General features: G+C 38.8%; 1 protein-coding gene across 2 annotated transcripts; it reads right to left on the bottom strand.

Annotated features, from left to right (window-relative positions):
* Nucleotides 1-11,817: 11,817 nt before the first annotated feature.
* On the bottom strand, nt 11,818-19,842 carry LOC113452554 (vomeronasal type-2 receptor 26-like). Of its 2 annotated transcripts, XM_087928507.1 has the most exons (4): nt 19,050-19,842; nt 15,893-16,105; nt 14,094-14,220; nt 11,818-12,728 (listed from the first exon to the last, which is right to left on the bottom strand). In XM_087928507.1, the coding sequence occupies exons 1-4, from the start codon at nt 19,668-19,670 to the stop codon at nt 11,818-11,820; spliced, it is 1,872 nt and encodes a 623-aa protein (XP_087784633.1). In that variant the 5' UTR covers nt 19,671-19,842. The 2 variants fall into 2 exon arrangements, with proteins under 2 accessions (XP_087784633.1, XP_026579803.2); XM_026724018.2 differs by lacking the exon at nt 15,893-16,105.
* Between the last annotated feature and the right edge of the window lie 517 nt (nt 19,843-20,359).

The following is a 20,359-nucleotide window of genomic DNA, read 5'->3' as shown; positions in this document are numbered from 1 at the left end:
GTCCAGATAGATCTTGACAGACTAGAACACTGGTCCATATCTAACAAAATGCAATTCAATGTAGAGAAAAGTAAAGTCCTACACCTAGGCAAGAAAAAACAAAAGTACACATACAGACTGGGTGAAAGCAGGCTCTATTGTAGTAACTGTGAGAGGAATCTTTGAATCTTAATAGACAACCAGCTAAATACAAGCCAGCAGTGTGCAGCCACTGCCAATAAAGCTAATTAACAGAGAGATACAATCAAGATCAAGTGAGGTACTAATACCACTCTATAAAGCCTTAGTAAGACCATACCTAGAGTGCTGCATCCAGTTTTGGTCACCACACTATAAAAAAGATGTTAAGACTCTAGAAAAAGTACAGAGAAGAGCATCCAGGATGATTAGGGGACCGGAGACTAAAACATACAATGAACAGTTACAGGAACTGGGCTTGGCCAGTCTAATAAAGAGAGGGACCAGGGGAGACATGATAGCAGTCTTCTAATATTTGAGGGGCTGCCACAGAGAGGAAGGGGGCAAGCTATTTTCTAAAGCACCTGCAGGCCAGGCAAAGAATAATGGATGGAAGCTGAACATGGAGAGAATTAACCTGGAAATAAGGAGAAACTTTCTGAGAGTGAGAACAATCAACCAATGGAACAGCTTGCCCTCAGAAGTTGTGGAAGTGCCATCACTTGAGACTTTCAAGAAGAGATTGGTCTGCCATTTTTTCAGAAATGGTGTAGGGTCTCCCGCTTAAGTGGGGGGTTGGACTAGATGACCTATAAGGTCCCTTCTAACTCTGATTATCTGTTATCTGTTATGTGTTAAATAGTTCTAGTCTTTCAGTTCTTATCTGAGTTCTGGCATCTTTCCCAGTGTGTATATTTCAATATCTGTGGATGTCTTCAAGCCCTTATCCTGCCTTTTCTCATTAATTGCTTCAGTGTGGTCTGTGTTGTTTTTTTCTATTTATAATTTATATGTATTTTGAGTTTGAATGGCATTTCTTCCTTTTCGCAACTTTTTGTGGGGGAATTTTTTCTCCACTCAATGAGCTTTGAAGCCAAGTTGAAGGAATTAAAGGGACTTTGCCTGTTTTTTGTGACTTTGTTGCTTGTATCCCATCCTGGGTCATCACAAAATCCCATGCTGCTGGAAACTGATTTTACTCACAGTATTGTGACTAAAAATGAGACTTGGTGTATTGGTTACTGGTTACTGGTTTCTTTAGAAATTCAAAGGAGTAGCTTTAGGGATGAGAAAAATACCTCCTCCCCTATAGTCATCTCTAGCCAAAATGGGCAGAATTTAGGTTTAATAAATAATAAATAAATAAGTAAACAAACATTTAATTATCAATACCTGTTAACTGTGCTTATTAATGACATTTTGAAAAATAATAAATTCATAAAAATCATTTTTTCTACTTTAACATCAAATGTTACATAGAAAGGAAGAATTCTCTCCAAAAGGGAAACATTCTATGAAGTGAACAAAGGTGTTCCCTTGTCCCCAATTAGAGAGGGCATCCTTGAGAGGTGCTATATGCAAGGGTCGGATTCAACTGGTGTTACTACCAATTCAGTGATTATGTTTTGCAAACACATGCGTGCTTCGTGTGCATGCGCATGTGTGACAATAACATCAGCTGTGCTGCCCGGAGAGCTCAAAAGCACTGTGCACAAGTGTACAGCGTTTGAGAAGCTTCTTTTTTCCTGCTTTTTCAATCTGAACTGTGCTGCACAAAGCAGCTGAGGTTGAAAAAGCAAGAAATAAAGAGCCCAGGCAGGCGGGTGGGCCAAACAGCAGCAGACACGAAACCATTTTGGTGTCTACTGCTCTTCAGAGCTATCAGTTCTTTAGGACAAGCAGAACAGGTAACACCCTACCCCTGGATGTACGGCCAATTGTTGAGGATTATTGTGAAATATCAGCACAAATTCCATTCTGTGCAAACATAGGAGTAAAAGGCCTCATGAAATCCTCTCCATTCTCTGTATCTGAGGCAGAGACCAATCAAGATCCATCTGAAGTAATTAGAGTAGTTTTTATAACATCTTTATAACATAATTGACTTATGAAGTGAAGAGTTTTATTTAAGAACTTTTCAAACACAAATATAAAGAACAGTTGCTGGAATTGGGTATCTGTAGCTTAATGAAGAGAAGAACTGGGGTGACATGATAGCAGTCTTCCAATATCTCAGGGGTTGCCACAACAAAGAAGGGAGTCAAGCTATTCTTCAAAGCACTTAAGGGCAGGACAAGAAGCAATGGATGGAAACTATTTATTTATTTATTTATTTTGATTTGTCAATCACTTACAAGATAATAGGTCTAAGTATAAACATGAGTAAGAATACAGGAAATAGGTAGGAATAAATGGGGACAATAGGACAGGGATGATAGCCACGATTGTGCACTTATGCCAGCCCCTCACAGACCTCTTATGAATGGGGTGAGGCCAATAGTGGTTAGTTTGAGGTTAAAGGAGTGGGGTTTAGAGGATGTAACAACAGAGTCAGGTAGTGCATTCCAGGCATTGACCACTCTGTTGCTGAAGTCTTACTTTCTGCAATCAAGTTTGGAGCGGTTTACCTTGCGTTTGCATCTGTTGTGTGCTGTTGTATTGTTGCGGTTGAAGTTGAAGTAGTCATTGACTGGGAGAAAATTGTATCAGATCAACTAATCAAGGAGAGAAGCAACCTAGAACTAAGAAGAAATTGCCTGACAGAATGGTTAATCAGTGGAACAACTTGTCTCCAGAAGTTGTGAATGCACCAAAACTGGAAGCTGTTAAGAAGAGACTAGATAGCCACCTCTCTGAAATGGTATAGGGTTTCCTGTTTGAGCAGGGGGTTGGATTGGAAGAGACCTAAGATCCCTTCCAACTTTGTTATTCTATTCTATTCTATTCTAGTCTAGTCTTTTTCTTCTCAAAATTCATATAATTTACATTTGACACATACATAGTTTGTGTCTTCCATGGCCTCAAACATATGACATATTTTGCAAGTCACTACATACATCATGAAGTAAATTGTCAGGGCACATAGAGGACACAGCAAAAAATAGGTGGGGGAAAAGAGGAAATCCTTCCCCTCACTCTCTGAAAGACTGGAGTCAGGTTACTCTTCTCTCTTCAAATGTAGGATGGGGCTAGTAGATTAAGAGAAAAGGTGAAGGAAACCTCATTATTTTCCCGTCTACTGTTTCTATCCTCAAGAAAGAGTCATGCTAAATAAAAAGAGAGAGATCAGTTGCATTGCCACAACAATTTTGGTAAAATGTACTGAGTGTCAAGCTTGAATTTAATTTGGTGGTGGAATAGAATTAATTCATTTGGACACAGTTGAGAAATGGAGTGGGGGAGAGATCTGAGGTGGATGAAGCTCCAGCCAAAACAACATAGCTGGGCAATGAGTCAGCTGCATTCAAACTGCTGCTGGGCCAGAGAAAGGAACAGTGAAGTTGCCAGGAAACTATTTTATATCCTGGTTGGACAATGTGACTTATTGTTTTGGAAAAATGAGAACCTTTTAGTCATAATGATGTGGAAGCCTGGGAAGCTTTCAGTACTGGCTTTTTCCAGCTAGTGCCAAGATGTGTAATTAAATAATATAATTCTTTGAGGAATAGAAATTCCTTTGAGTTCATTTTATGATGATTGCATTACTTGGAACCTGACACTAAGCCAGTACTCCCTTCCCGGAAGGGTATCAAGGTTGTTCAATGCATTACTTCTATATTTCTGTCTTGTTAATGCATTCCCAAGAAATCAATGAACTTGTTTTCCTTATGACACTATTCTCCAGTCTTATTTCAGACAGTCATTGGCCCATTTTCCAGCTTTGGCTTGTTAAAACATGTTGAGCATTGAAATTCCTCTGTCTAATCTTTCTACATTTCTTCTGGTTGTAAGATGCTCCTTTACATTCAGTTCTGGTTTCAGAATGATAATATAGCACTTGGGGATGAAAATGCAGCCTAGCAGCCCAGAACTGGAGGCCAAGTTGGAGAAGACCTGCACAGCCACCATAAATTTCCCTTTGGTGCTCAGGTAAGTGAGTACAAAACTCACCCAGACACTGCAGAAGACCAGCATGCTGAAGGTGATCAGCTTGGCTTCATTGAAGGCCCCAGGCAGATTCCTGGCCAGGAAAACCACCATGAAGTAGATGGCAGCCAGGAAGCCCATGTAACTGAGAGTGATGTAGAACAGTACAATGGACCCTTCATTGCATTGCAGAATGATAACTCCTGAGAGTGGAAGTCAAAGTCGGGGAATAGGAGAGAAAGTCCCAGCCAGATGAAGCAGATAATAGTTTGGACAGCAGAACAAGAAAGGATGATGGAGTTGGCCAAGCTCTTCCCTAACCATCTCTTTACTCAGTTGCCTGGTTTTGTGGCCATGAAAGCCAGAACCACTGTGATGGTTTTGGCCAAGAAAGAAGAAACAGCAACTGAGAAGGTGATGCTGAACAGCATTTATCAGAGAAGGCATGTGGCTTTCCTTGGTTGACCAATAAAGAGTAAAGGACAGAAGAAGCAAAGCAAGAGGGAGACCAGAAGGATGTAAGAGAGGTCCCGGTTGTTGGCTTTGACAACAGGAGTTTCTTGGTATTTAACGAATAGGATTAAAACAAATCCTGTGGTTAGGAACAAGAATAGAGCAAAAGAGACCAGGATGCTGCCCAGATAGGTTATGATCCACAAAAGATTATTCTTTTGCAGATACATTGGACTCAGTTCTCAGCTGGATATTGATCATCTGGGCACTTGGTACATTTTTCAGTATCTGAGAAAACCAAAATGCAATATCTTTTATTATCTATCCTTTCACCTTTTAAGAAATATTTTCTTGGGACAACAACTGATACCAGGAGCATTTTTCAAAATTTCTTAACATCTCTGCAAAATGATTTTTTTTTTAAGGAAATAGTTATATTTTTAATAGTCTACGAAATTGGAAGAGGTCCTAGGACACAAATTATTTCCTGAACAGAACCTTCTTGGCAACCTATTAATTTGTTGGTAAATGATGAATCAGTTAACCTTTCTAGGCAAACTTAGATTGCACTTCTTAGGATCCTCTGAATGGAATCTTTGAATGTTTCTTATAAGCAAGACCATTTTTCTTCCCTGATAACAGAATGGCAAGAAGCAACCTGAGATGTATTATGGTATTATTTATGAATATTCATAAATTCTGGTCACAATAAAGAGAGAAGCATCCTGGAATTAAGGGGATAAAATCTGGAATTAAGGAGATAAGGATGATAAAAAAGACCACAACCTTCATGGTAAGATAGAACAATGTGGGATAGACAGTAACATGACAAAATCAGTACATAATTCCTGACCACTCAGTAGGTAGTCTTCAATGGAACCACATCTACATGGAGGGAAGTATGCATTTGGGTATTTCAAGATTTGGTCTTGGATCTGGTGCTCTTTAACATTGTCATAAATGATCTAGATGAGTGGATAGAGGGGGCAATAAGCAAAATTTGCAGGTGACACCAAGCTGGGGGGAATTGCTAATATTTTGGAAGATGGACTCGAGATTCAGAAGGGTTTTGACAAATTTTAGCATTGGGTCCTATCCAGCAAGATGCAGTTCAGAGGTGAGACAAGTAAGGTCCTGTCCTTAGGCAAAAAAAACAAGGGAAAATTTATTGTGCAAGGAGCACTTTACCTCATTCAATGTGAGACGGATCATTTAAATATGAGCCAGTAGTATGCTGCAGCTGGCAAAAAAAAAAGCCAACACAGTTCTAGGCTGCATTAGCAGAGGGATAGAAACAAGATCATGTGAAGTGTTAGTACCGCTTTATAATGCCTTGGTAAGACCACACATGGAATACTGCATTCAGTTTTGGTTGCCATGATGTAAAAAAGATGTTGAGACTCTAGAAAGAGTGCAGAGAAGAGCAACAAAGATGATTAGCAGACTGGAGGCTAATACATATAAAGAATGATTGCTGGAATTGGGTATGTCTAGTTTAATTAAAAGAAGTACTAAGGGTGAGATGATAGCAGTGTTCCAATATCTGAGGGGTTGCCACAAAGAAGAGGGAGTCAAGCTATTCTCCAAAGCTCCTGTGGGCAGGACAAGAAGCAATGGATAGAAACTAATCAAGGAGAGAAGCAACATAGAACTAAGGAGAAATTTCCTGAAAGTTAGAACAATTAATTGATTGAATGAATGAATTCTTTATTGGCCAAATGTGATTGGACACACAAGGAATTTGTCTTTTATGCATAAGTTCTCAGTGTACATCAAAAGAAAAGGTACATTCATCAAGAATCATAAGGTACAGCAATTAATGATAGTCTTGGGTACAAATAAGCAATCAAACCATACTAGGAAATATAAATCATAAAGATACAAGCCACAAAGTTACAGTCATACAGTCACAAGTGTGGGGAGATTGGTGATAGGAAAGATGAGAAGATTAATAGTAATAGTAATGCAGACTTAGTAAATAGTTTGACAGTGTTGGAATTGGTGGAACAACTTGCCTCCAGAAGCTGTGAAAACTCCAACACTGGAAGTTTTAAAGAAGAGATTGGATAATCATTTGTCTGAAATAGATTGGATTAGATTAGATTCAACTTTATTGTCATTGCCATGGATACAGGTAACGAAATGCAGTTAGCATCCAACCAGAAGTGCAAAACAACAGTAAAATATAAATATATATATGCAGATATACAGAACATCTATGAAAGACTTCCAGTTTGAGCTTCTTTGTCAACAGACCAAAACCTCATCTCTCCGAGACTTTGATCCATGCTCACTGCTGGAGCACCCCGAGCCGGCTGGTTTTGGGGCTAAGCCACCCTGTAGAAGTGGTGAAGAGGGGGGAGACTGCCTGCAGGGTGGAGGAGAGCCGCATCTCTCCTCCCCAGCTGGCCATTACTCTCTTTCCCAAAGGCAGTTATACCGGTGGTCAGAAATGGCCACCACAAAGAAGAACTCAACCGGAAAAGAATGTGCAGGAGGAAGATAAGAAGAGAAAATTTGGGTTGACGGGGTCAAATAGCAAAAGCAACAAATAAGGTACCCTGGAATTTAAACTTAACAACATTGTTCGCAAAGAAGACTTTGAAGCTGCAAAGGAGAGAGAGAAGGGAAAGGATTAGTTTTTTTTTCTTCCCTTCCTTATACTGATTGCTAAGAGACTTAAGCAAGAAATTGAAAAAAAATCCACTTTGACATTAATAGGCATCTAAGCGGAAAAGAAAAGTCAAAGGGATAATAAAGATTTCTGGACATTTAAAAGTTTTTAAAGCGGGAAGGAGAAAAAAAAGAATAAAAGGGCAGGATCTGGAGAAATGGAGGAGACTGCCTGGAATTAAGGAATGAAACTGTAATTAAAAGGAACTTACAGTGAAATTTTAACAAATTTCCTCAAAGATACATTTTAATTGAAATTTGGTAACAAAATAATAGAACCCCAGGAAGAGAAAGTGGAAAAAAGATGCAAGTAGAAACAGCCTTGGATTATTTGGATTATTTGGTGATTTTTGGTTTTTGCATCTAGATGATTAAAATTAACCGGGTGGTTGTTTAAAGAAACAAAACTTGCAACCCAGCGACCTACTAGTGAGCTTCGATGTCATATCCCTCTTCACCCAAGTGCCAATAAAAGAAGCCTTGACAGCCACCCAAAACAAATACAACACCCCCCTCCAAGCACATGCTAGATCTGACCAACCACTGCCTATCCAATACATACTTCACCTACAATGGACAAAAATACAAACAAATAGAAGGAGCACCCATGGGATCCCCCCTCTCACCTGTCATTGCAAAACTCTACATGGAACACTTTGAAACACAAGCTCTAGAAAAATATGATCACAAACCCAAACTCTGGCTCAGATACGTAGATGACACCTTCATAATCTGGTCACATGGGAAAGAAAAGCTGAACAACTTCCTCACACACCTCAACAGCCTACACCCCAAAATACAATTCACCATGGAAACAGAAGCTAGCAATCAACTTCCCTTCCTAGATGTCTTAGTATACAAAAAATCCAATGGCTCCCTAGGACACACCATCTACCAGAAGAAAACACATACAAACCGCTATCTACACGCACTCTCACACCACCACCCAGCACAGATCAATTCCGTAGCTGAGACACTCATCTCCAGAACAAAATGCTTAGCCAACGAACAACATCTAAAAACCGAACTACACACTCTCACTAATGTACTAACAGCCAATGAATTCCAAAGAAAGAAGATTACCCACCTAATCCAAAAACAAACCCCAACCAAAATCCAAGACAGAGAACAAGAGAATGGCAAAGCCCTCCTCCCATATATAAAAAGCACTACAGACAAAATCAGCAAGATCTTCCAAAAACACAACATTAAAACAGCATTCTGCACAAACAGAAAAATATCCACCATCCTAAGAAACTCTAAAGACAAAATCGAGTTAGAAAACCAAGGAGTATATGAAATCCCTTGCACAGCCTATCCCACCACATACATCAGACAAACTAACAGAAAAATAAGTGCACACATTGAAGAACACAAGAACTCAATCAAAAAAGAATAACCCATCTCTTCCCTGGTCCAAAACCTCAAAGCCACAGGACATGAGATTGACTTTAAAAATACCAGAACTATTGCCAAAACCGAACACTTCAACAACAGAATAATCAGAGAAGCCATAGAGATAGAAAAACACCCACATAGCATGAATAAATGAGATGATACCTCCTGCCTATTAGCCATTTGGAAACCCGCCCTCATTAACAAATGAGTACCTAACATGAAGAATGACACCAGACCCACAAGTACAAGGGCCACACAAGATGCTACCACCACACTTCCACGTAGAAAGCAGACTCACATGCACACAGAAGATGAGACACGACCACGGACCAGAAGCCCTACCGCAGCTGCATCACTACCCACTTCAAACCCCTCCGACCCATACATGAAGCAAACTGACACCCACCATAAAGATGTGGCATGACCATGAACGTGAGCCAAACAACAGGATCACAGCTCACCAGCTCAAATCCCTCAGCAACTAAAATTAACCTGAGCACAACCAAGCCCCCACCTGAACAGAACACACCCCCAGCCAATCAGAACGCAGCCAACCCCACTACCAATCAGAACACAGCCAAGCCCCCACCCAATCAAGTCACACCCCCACTAGCAGTTAAAAGGAAGAAGCAGCTGCAAGCTCACATTACTCCGAGAAGCACAAAGCCAAAGACATAAGCCTGAAGATGACAAATGAGACTTCATCGAAACATCGCCTAGATACTTCCAATTTTATGTGGGAGAAAACCCGTATAACCAAAGATCCACATACAAATACACACAAAAACCTGAAAATATATAAATATAAATATAAATTTTGTATATAACATTTTACACATTACTTTTCAAATAAGTATCATACTTCTATAGGAACACTTATAAACTTTCCATAATTATTTCCCCCCCACTTCACTTGTATTTTAAAACATTGTGTCATTAAAATGTTCCCATTCCTTCTTAATTCAATTCTCTCATTTATTTCATTTCCTTTCTTTTGTTCACAAAAATTTCACTGAATTACAGTAAATATTTTATCCCATTTTTAATCACATGTTGTTTCCAATTTTCTAACATTATTTCTAATACAAATATAACAATACAATCTTATGCACCTTTGCAGAATCATTTTTTCAGTTAAGTTTTTACCCATTATCTCTAAACAAGTCCTATTTCTTTATGTCTTGCTCCACACCTTTGAAGTTTCCCTTCCCTTCCTTCCTCCCTTGCTTCTTCTCTCTGCCCTTTTTACCCCCTTGTCTCACCACCTCCATTTCCCTCTTCTGTATTCCCCCTTTCTGTTGCTTTCTAACATTATATCCACTTTTCACCTTATTTTTCCCTTTTTTGATTGGTTTTTTAGGTCTTAAATTCTCCATTCTCTTTGCCCCCATTCCCTTTCTTCCCCAGATAGTTACTTGTTCGTTAAAGATGGCTTCTTCTTTGTCCCAATCCTCTTGTTGTGCAGTTCTTTCTTTTAATTTCTCATAGGTACAGATCGCCATTTCTAAGAATTGAAAAAGAGAGCCAAGAGAGTCCTTCCCATCTTGTTCTTCTTCTTTGTATTTTTTAAATTCCATTTTCAGTTCATCCACAAGAGATGCCAGTGTAAAAAAAAATAAAAAAAATTTTCAAACAACCACCCAAGTGTTTTTAGTCATTCAAATATAATTTCCAAAAGTCCCAAAGACACCAAGCAATCCAGATACACACAAGCTGTTTCTTTTGACACTTTCTTCTTTTTTCACTTTCTCTTCCTGGGGTTACTGTTTAGTTACAAAATTCCAGTTAGAATGTATCTTTTAGAAGTCTTGTTAGGATTTAAACAGATTCGTTTAAATTCTAGGATGTCTCCTCCTTCCAAATCCTACTCTTATTCTTTTCCTCTCCCTTCCCACCTACAGCAAGAAAAAAAAAGTTTTTATTCAGATATCCTTACTATCCCCTTGACATTTAATTATCCAGTTTAATTACCTATTGATGCCAAAGCGGGTTTTTGGGATTTCTCATTCAATTCTGTTTGCTGTCAACATTAGGAAGGAGGGTGAAAAAAACACCTTTCCCTTTTAACTTTCATTCGCCGCTTCCGAATCTTCCTTGGGAACTATGTATCTTTTTTAAAAATTTAAATTCCATTTAAATTTAAATTTAAATTGTTGCTTCTTATCCCGGTCAGCCAAAGCTTTCACTTCTTAACTTCCTCCTGCACTTTCTTTTCTGGCTGAGTGCTTCTTTGAGGCGGCCATTTCTGACCGCTGCTCTTACCACCTTCAGAAAAGGGACTTTAGCCAGCTGAGGAGGAGAGGTGCGATACCCCTCAACCCTGCCAGGTCTCCCCTGTCTTAACCACTTCTATGGGGTGGCTTAGCCCCGAAGCCGGCTGGCTCAGGGCACTCCAGTGGCGAGCGCAGGCAGAAACCGCACACAATTGCAGATTCCTGCCTGCCGCCGAAGCGCTACAAACCAGAACTTCCAAATGGAGATTTTTTGATAGCTCCAAGAAGGGTTTGAGGAAGGCTGAGAACCTCTTGGATGCTAGAAAGATAGAAAGTGATAATACAGTGAAGGAGGAAGAATAAGTCTCAGAGATAAGACCAGGGCCTATCTTCCTTTCCCAATGACAATCTTTGGGCTCTTTTGTTTGGATTCTTTGGACTGTCCAAAAGCAGAATATGATGATGCATGAATTACCACAGCTTGTGCTTGAGCATTTAGGGCCAATTTCACTTCTCCCTGACATTAATGGGACATTCAATCATCCCATTCTGTAGAAATTCTTGTATAAAAATCTTATCATGCTCTGTTAGCTGCTTTCTTCTTTAACTTATTTATAATAACTTAGTTGACTAGTTGTTGAATCCAGATTATACTACTCCTAATGTGATCTTGAGTCTAATATTGCAAAGTACACCAACTACAGATGAACTATGATACAACTAAAATAATGGAAATTTTAGGGCACCACCAACATATCTTTTGACATCAGCACAAGATTCTCATTTCACAAATATCATGTTTCAAAAACCTGATATCAGGTAGGCTAAAGGCCCAGGACAGATATACCATCTTAAGAATTGAAAAGAGCTGAGTGAACATCTAGGAATTCTACGAGATAAGGATGTGGAACAGAATCTTGCATCAGCCTTTTAATCACTTCAACCAAAATTGTTGGTCTGCTTAGGTATGGAGAGCAGCTGGGAGTATTTTCAGTGTGGCTTGTTGGAAAATGCTGAGACTTAAAATCCGCCTGTCTCACATTACTTCTTTTCTTCTGGTTGTCAGCTGCTCCTTCATATTCAAGTCTGGCCTCAGAATGATTATGTAGCATTTAGGGATGAAGATGCAGCCGAGCAGCCCAGCACTGGAGGCCAAGATGGAGAAGATCTGCACAGCTACCATGTATTTCCCTTTGGTGCTTAGGTAGGTGGGCACAAAAGTCACCCAGACACTGCAGAAGACCAGCATACTGAAGGTTATAAGCTTGGCTTCATTAAAAGCCCCAGGCAGGTTCCTGGCCAGGAAAGCCACTATGAAACAGATGGTGGCCAGGAAGCCCAGGTAGCTGAGGGTGATGTAGAACATGACAATGGAGCCTTCATTGCATTGCAGGATGATCTCTCCAGGTTGAGAGTGAAAGTCCAAGTCAGGGAATGGGGGAGAAGCTCCAAGCCAGATGGAGCAGAGGATAATTTGGACAGCAGAACAAGAAAGGATGATGGAATTGGCTAAGCTCTTCCCCAACCATCTCTTCACTCGGTTTCCTGGTTTTGTGGCCAGGAAAGCCAGCGCCACTGTGATTGTCTTGGCCAAGAGAGAGGAAATGGCAACTGAGAAAGTGATGCTGAAAACCATCTGCTGGAAAAGACAGGTGACTTTCCTTGGTTGACCAATGAAGAGAAAAGGAGACAAGAAGCAAAGCAAGAGGGAGACCAGGAGGATAAAAGAGAGGTCACGATTGTTAGCTTTGACAATGGGAGTTTCTAGGTATTGAAAGAATATCACTAAGACAAAACCTGAAGTCAGGAACAAGAATAGGGCAAAGGAGACCAGGATGATGCCCAGATATTCTTCATACAATAGGAAGGATACAGCTTTGGGAATACATTGAACTCGGTCTTCATTTGGATATTTATCTTCCGGACAGTTCATGCATTGATCCATATCTGAGAAAACAACAAAGCAACATTTCTTTAACCTTCTGTCCTTTTACATTTCAAGAAATACTTTCTTGCCACAACAGTTGATACCATAAGTATTTTTTAAAAAGCATTTGTTTAGAATTGAACCCAAAAAGTTCTGAAGAATATAATTTTCTATCTCTATGTTTGTTTGTCATCTCTCTCTCTCAGACACACAGATCTAGCTAGATAGATAGATAGATAGATAGATAGCTATTTAGCTAGCTACCATCATCTATCATCATCCATTTATCTATATATATATCTTTCACCCATCCATTAGCTATCTATATCATCATTATCTGTCTGTCTGTCTATTGATCTATTTTTCTATCTATCTATCTATCTATCTATATTGTCTATCATCTATCATCTATCTATCCATCATCATCCATCCATCCATCTATTATCATCCATCCATTAGCTATCTAGCTATCATCATACATCTATCATCATCCATCCATCATCTGTCTGTCTATCTATCTATCTATCAGCTGCCTAGCTATTGAGCTATTTATCTATCTGTCATCTATCTGTCATCATCATTCATCTATCCATCCATCCATCTATCCATCTATCCATCCATCTATTTATCTATCTATCTATTGATCATCTATCATCGATCAGCTATATCTATATTGCTAAGGTGTATCAAATTGGGGGAAGTTCCAAAAAATGAATAATTTCCTCTGAAACGTGCAGATATTTGATAGGAAGCTACATTATTAGAAGTGAGAAAATGAAATAGTTAACTTTTCTAGGGAAACATCCTGGGTTCTACACTTGTTAATATACTGGATCCCAAAGATGTTTTATTTTATAAAACCTAGTTAACTTAAAGAGAAGACTAGTCCTGCAAGTAAGCAGAAATGGCTGCTGGCAGCAATGGTAAAATGTGTCAAATGAAGTGCAGTCATAACTGTCCACTTCATTGTGGAGCAGCAACACCTTCCAAGTAAGCCTCAAGGGGAAGCCCATGGAGAATGCATCAAAATTAGCCTTTTATTATTATTTTAGGTGGACCTAAAATAGCGCCTTGAGTTTCCAAGAATGTTCCTAGAAATAAAGACGTGGAAGATCACATTCAAAAATAAAAAGCAGAAGAGATATTGAGTCTGGGTGTAATAAAGTTTGCTCAATATTTCACACTTCTGTCTCTATCCAGCTTCTCCTTTAAGATTTTTTTTTTTACTATTCTTTCCTTTAGATCATAAATTGTGCAGTATGAAAATTAACAAGAAAGCAGCTAAGCAGCTAAGCTTCAGACTGTTTTTTTAATTTGCAGTTCCATATAAACACTCTGGATGAATCCACTTCTACAAGCCCTTCCATTATCTTCAGCCGGAGCACCTTCTTGAATGGAGATGGTTCCCTCTGGACAAGGAATGCAGTCATAGCAGCAAACTGGCTCTCCTTCTCGAGCTTGCTTGACAGATCCTGGTTGACATTTTTCCACACATTTGGACTGAGGAAGAGACTAAGCAGAAAAACAGGGAATTTTAAAAAAAAAAACCATTATCACTAACCAGCCTGACATGCTGACATGTTCTTGAAATAAGATTTAAAGTGACTGCTAAATTTCTAAAACTGTAGTGATATGACAAAGATGTGAGGTCATTAGAACATGTCCCTCAAAAAGAGTGAGCCAGGAATCTTTTGCTGCAGCATCTGGGCGATAGATACAAGTTGTCAGAAGGACATATTTATAAGGCTTAACTAGGTATACAAGACAAGTGCTGAATAATTTCAATAAGATAACAACTGGCATGGAAGAACAAATTTGTTCCACGCTAGTTGAACAATAATATATCTGAATTACAAATTTGTATAATTAGTATAAAACTAATACAAAGTTTGTTATTAGTTACATTTGGAGACTTCATTCACCCCCAAAAAAGACTTGAGGAGGCTAACAACCAAGATGAACATTTGCATTCAAGGGTTTTCAGATAAGGTGCTCTCTTGTAGAAGTAAAGGCCAAATCTAAGGAGAAATTCCTTTCAAATTGTCCCTCATTATATCGGATATCAGGAAAGGCTTTTCTCTTCAACCCAAGAAGACAGATACAGACTTCAGAGAGTAATTAGGACTGCAGAAAAAACAATTACTACCCACCTGCCTTCAATCGAGGACCTGTATGCTTCACGAGTCAAAAAGAGGGCTGTGAAAATATTTAGAGACCCCTCACATCCCAGACAAAAACTGTTTCAACTCCTACCCTCAAAATGGTGCTATGGAGCACTACACACAAGTAGACATAAGGACAGTTTTTTCCCAAAAACCATCACTCTGCTAAACAAATAATTCCCTGAACACTGTCCAATTATTTACAAAGTCTGCACTACTATTACTATTAATCGTCTCATCACTCATTATCACCCATCCCCTCCAACTTGTGATTGTATGATTGTACCTTTGTCGCTTGTATCCTTACGATCTATATTGACTGTTTCCTGATATGATTTGATTGCTTATTGTACACTGTGACTATCATTAAGTGTTGTACCTTATGATTCTTGACTCTTGATGAATCTATCTTTTCTTTTATGTACAATGAAAGCATTTGCACCAAGACAAATTCCTTGTGTGTCCAATCACACTTGGCCAATAAATAATTCTATTCTATTCTATTCTATTCTCTGCATCAAAGTCATGTTTCAATGCTTCCATTTTCTCGGTCAGGGTATAGCAGAAAATCGTTATAACTCCATGGGAACTCACAGCTTTGGACCTCCTTCCTAGGAGCAGAAGGTTTATTGCTCTTTCTCACTGGGTGAAAAAGAGGCAGGGATAACTCTGGCCAGGTCTGAGTTGCTTCAATATATCTTTATTGCCATTTCATGGAACACTCAACCCAACAAGAGCAAGATGAATCCTGATTACAAGGCTTATTTCCCACTGGAACCAAAAGGGCCTTCATCTAGTTTAAATTCAATTTCATGAACTCAGGCAGTAATCCACAAAATTGCCTTCTTCTTTTACAATCAGAAAACAACCTCAGGCTATCATTCCTAGCACTTGAAGGTCTTTTACGATTTTTCTTGTGGCTTCTCCATTTCAACAATAAGCCTTGGTTTAAAAAACTTAGCCCAATGAAATGGCTCGCAATCCTTTGGAAAAGAGAAAAAAGACATAAATGTTTCTCCCACCTTGTTGTACAACTTTAGCCATAACAAAAGAAGTTGGTTGATAATAATTCTCTTTCTTTCAAAAGTCACCATTTTCTCTTTGATGACAGACTTCTTAGGGAAATACAGCCAGCTCACAATCTTCAGGTTAGCTGCTAAATCTCCATTTTGGTCCAAATACAGTTCGTATATGGAAAGATTGAGAAACTCATTCTTCTCCAGAAAGGGTTGAAACTAGAATGGAAACATCCAGAAATTTTAAAAGCAGTAAACATGGCAACTTATCCCTTTTTGTTCTTTCTTCTACTAGAGTAGTCTAATTTGTAAATAGTCCTGTTTGGGAGAATAGGTTTACCACCAAAAATTTAAAAGAAAAGTTCAGCAAAATTTGTCAATAATACTGACAATTCATGTATTAGATATATTATATATGGAAAAAATATATGTATTTTCCTATTATACCTAAGAAATTATACAACCAAAGAAACTTCATCTTTCTTCTTAATTTGACCTTTTTGAAAGTTATCTGAACACTTATATAAGTATATCATGTTTTTGTAACTTGTTATTCTGCAAAGTTAAAAATATTACGTTCTTAGCCGAAGTGGGGATTTTAATTTGGCTTGAGATTTCATGTCAGGAATACTAGGTCATCCTGGAATTGTTTTTGTGATGGAAGTCCCTAGAAATCCAATGTGTGAGAAACAGGAAGAATTATGTAAACTTTTATAGGTGATATATTATAAATATTTGTAACCACCAGAAAGACAGTGTTTCCTTTCTCCTACTTGTTTGGGAGTTGGCACATAGTGCTTTTCAGCTCTCCGCACGGCACTGCTGATGGTTTTTTCACACATGCGTGTAGTGTGCATCAGACGCACATGTTTCAAAGGACACACACACATGCAAAACCATCACCAAACTGGTAGTAACACTGGTTGAATCCCACCCCTGCTTGGTCTTCCCCAACCCCTGTATGTACATTATCCAATAGGACACACCCATAGCCAAGAATCATCAATCATGCTCTCCAGTAATAATCTTGCGTGCCAGAAGCTTCGGCCACCTATCAAATATTTATGAAAATATTTAAGGTATACATTATTCCCCCCACTCTCTTTCTTCTGACAACTCAAAAAGACCAGAGAAATATTTTTGAGTTGACACCCTCGTTTTGTCGGCTGTACCTGGGGGGAGGGAGGGGAAATTAAGTGTTTTTCTGGTGAGACCAGTCTATCCGGGCACCCTGGTCTACCCAAATATGGGATGGAACATACTATTTTCACTTTCACCTTTCAGTCCCAATCCAGGAGCCTTTGCAGGCAGCTGCTTCTGTGACAAACTATTTTCTGTTAAATTTAAATTTCCCAAAAAGAAATGACCACCCGATGTTAGCTGATATAAAATTCAAAACACATCTTAATGGTTTCTCAAGATGGGCTAAAGAAAGCTTGAATGGAATTTAAGAGCAAGACAAGTATGAAGTCTTCCATATAGAAGGAGAAAAATGAAACACGGGGCAAGAAGGATGAGGGATTCCAAATTCGATAGTTGTGAAAATGATCTCAAAATAGTAGTAGTTGCAAACCAAACATGAATCAGCAGCATGTTATCCTAGGAAGAAAGCAAATGCATCCAGAAGAACCCCAGGAAGCAAATGATGGTTTCAAGGGAAACCCCAAGTGCCCCTTGCAGGAAACACACTTGGAAAAGATGTTGCGCAAACACTGGATGAGGATTTAGGGAACAGTAACATAGCCAATGAAGAGATCAAAGGTGTCAACGCATAAAACATTCCTATGCCTGTTTTCAAGTTGCCATAAACAAGGGAATGGTGGGAAATCTGAAGGAGCAGTATGGCAATAAAACCAGAAGTACATTCCACCATTATTTTAAAAAGATTGCAGCTAGGCTACCGGATCTTCTGGCCTCGAAAGTCCTTCATTGGAGAAGGTGATTTATGACACCTGGTCTGTGAATGCGCTTCCTTGGAGAATCTGATTTATCATACACCCAAGGGTGGGATGGGGGAAACAGGGTCACAGGTGACTGTGAATTATATATGCCAAAGTTGGCTTCATGTAGAGTAATGCCAGCATGTTGCTCCTAATAAATCTTTTTGGGTTTTTTTTGAAGCTTGGCTTTAGGCTGATGATTTAATTAGGGCAATTGCCAAACTCTGATAAAAGGAGCTGCCTTTAACCTTGAGGATAGACATCAAGAAGAGCCACCTTAGTCCATTGGAGCAGAAAATCAGGACTCTGGGAACGCCTGTTTCAACTAATACAATCTAGGAGCCACGATGATGCAGAAGTTAGAATGCAATACTGCAGGCTACTTCTGCTGATCACTGGCTGCCAGCAATTTGGGTCTCACCAGTTCAAGGTGACTCACTCTTCCATCCTTCCGAGGTCAGTAAAAGGACGATGCAAAGGGGGAAAAAGCTTCTTTAAAAAAGAGAGTTTTAGCGGTGAGCCAGAGAACCAAAGAAGTTGAGTCTCCTCTTCACTGATTGTCTTAATCCAAAGAATGAGTAGCCATCAGTCAGAGTAGCTTTGATTGAGATTTGTGCAAAGATGAGAGGCTGAGCTTGAAGGTTGACTGGAAGATTCCTTCAAATATATGAAGGTAAAATTCTATAATACTAATTGTAAACCCATATGTATAGGAACTTATTTAAAAATGCACAACTTTAAAATATTAGCAGTGTTTATTATCAAACCATGTAAGGCATAGTTCTTGTTTTTGTGAATATTATTGTCTAAGCCAAGGGATTTTAAACATGGCCAGTTTAAGACTTGTGGATTTCAACTCCCAGAATTCCCAAGCTAACATGACCGGAGGAGGAATTCTGGGAGTTGAAGTCCACAAGTCTTAAAGCTGTCAAGTTTGGAGACCCCTGATCTAAGCGATTAGATTGACCAAACCTTTCGACATTCTGTAGCACAACTGGACTCACTCGAGAAGAGACTAATGCTAGGAATGATTGAGGGCAAAAGAAGAAGAGGACAGCAGAGAATGAGGTGGCTGGATGGAGTCACTGAAGAAGTCAGCGTGAGCTTAAATGGACTCCACGGTCGGACACAACTTCATGACGAACAACAAAAAGCACACCTAGAAAGATGGAGTTCCCCTCTTCAAAGGAAATGTAGAATGGATCCTTATCGGGTCCCCTTACCTCCCACGACTGCAGTCTTGGAGCCTCCAACCTTTCTTTCCCCTTCTTCTTTCTCCACCTGGATCTGGAGGAATACGCAGCATTCAAGGCATGGGCCAGAGCATTAATGGCAGTGTAAATATGGTGGTCGTTCCAGATTTGAATCATGTTCTTTTTCTTTTGGGTGTCCAGTGGTGCTTTCTCAATGCATCTTTTCCGGCCTTTGACAGAAAAGATGTGCTTTGAAAAAAAACAAAGAAACGACTCATCCCCCAGGGGTGGCTTCACATAGAAATGGAGTTTAAAGGCATCCTTTGGGGGCTGTTTTTTTTCCTCTAAAGCAACAGTCCAGATACTATTAATATATTTGAGATGTATATCATTTTCCAGTGGAAATAGATCAATGAGTGTGGTGATCCAGACTTTCCCTTCAACGGGTCCTGGCAAATGCCTAAATGTTAAATGGAAAGGAAGAATTCTGTCCAAAACAGCACCAAATTCTATGTAGTGAAGAAAGACATTAACTTGTGTCCATTTAGAGAGGCCATCCCTGATATGTCCTGTTTTTCCAGTTGTTGAGAATTGCTGTGACAGAACCACACAGATTCCATTCTTGACAAGCAAAGGAGTCAATGTCCTCATGAAATTATCTCCATTTTCTGTGTCTGAAGCAAAAAGACCAATCAAGGTCCATCTGAAATGGAGGAGCAGTTGGACAATTGCTGGGTAGAGGATGTCTTTTGGGGGTAAAAGCCGGTGATAAAAAGGCAATTGACTTTTATCATGCAGTGACTCTGAAAAGTATTGAAAATTGATCTGAAAGAGCAATTAAGAAAATTTCATTATATTTGGAATCAGATCAATTCCAAAATATTAGCTTTAAAGAAATCCAATTTAGTTTTGATCAATTTGTTTATTGTTTATCATAACTAAATTGGATTTCTTTAAATCTAAAACAAATAGTTTATTGTTGGTTAGTTATTAATTAATGACTAATCAGCAATAGTCATTAAAACAGATCTAGAAAAAACATAACATTAGCAAGACATAACATTAACAAGACTGTATATAATAATATCAGCAAAGAAAATAAGTTAAAAAGTGTGTTAACTCATAAAATATTTCTGTATTTTTTGTCCAATAATTTTTTATTATTTTCTACCAGTACAAATCTCAGTTACTTTTTCAAAAACATTAACATCCACATATAATATTGTCTTATACTTTAACATCTATTTGTACTTATCTTAGTCTATATTATCTTTGTTTATCATTAATCATCAATGCATATTGCCTTTTGATATTACAGTTATTATTATACATCTTTAATA

The sequence above is a fragment of the Pseudonaja textilis genome, chromosome 2 (genome assembly GCF_049901715.1).
Source record: "Pseudonaja textilis isolate UNSWEBS1 chromosome 2, rPseTex1.2, whole genome shotgun sequence".
Classification (NCBI taxonomy): domain Eukaryota; kingdom Metazoa; phylum Chordata; class Lepidosauria; order Squamata; family Elapidae; genus Pseudonaja; species Pseudonaja textilis.
Note: the sequence above shows the minus strand (reverse complement) of the source record. Positions and strands in the feature narration are given on the sequence as shown.

Coding starts and splice junctions, on each gene's coding strand:
- LOC113452554 (XM_087928507.1), bottom strand. CDS start 19,670: ATGAGGACATTGACTCCTTTGCTTGTCAAGAATGGAATCTGTGTGGTT. Junction 16,106..19,049: donor CAAGACTGCAGTCGTGGGAG/GTAAGGGGACCC, acceptor TTTCCATTCTAG/TTTCAACCCTTTCTGGAGAA. Junction 14,221..15,892: donor GGCTAAAGTTGTACAACAAG/GTGGGAGAAACA, acceptor TTTTCTGCTTAG/TCTCTTCCTCAGTCCAAATG.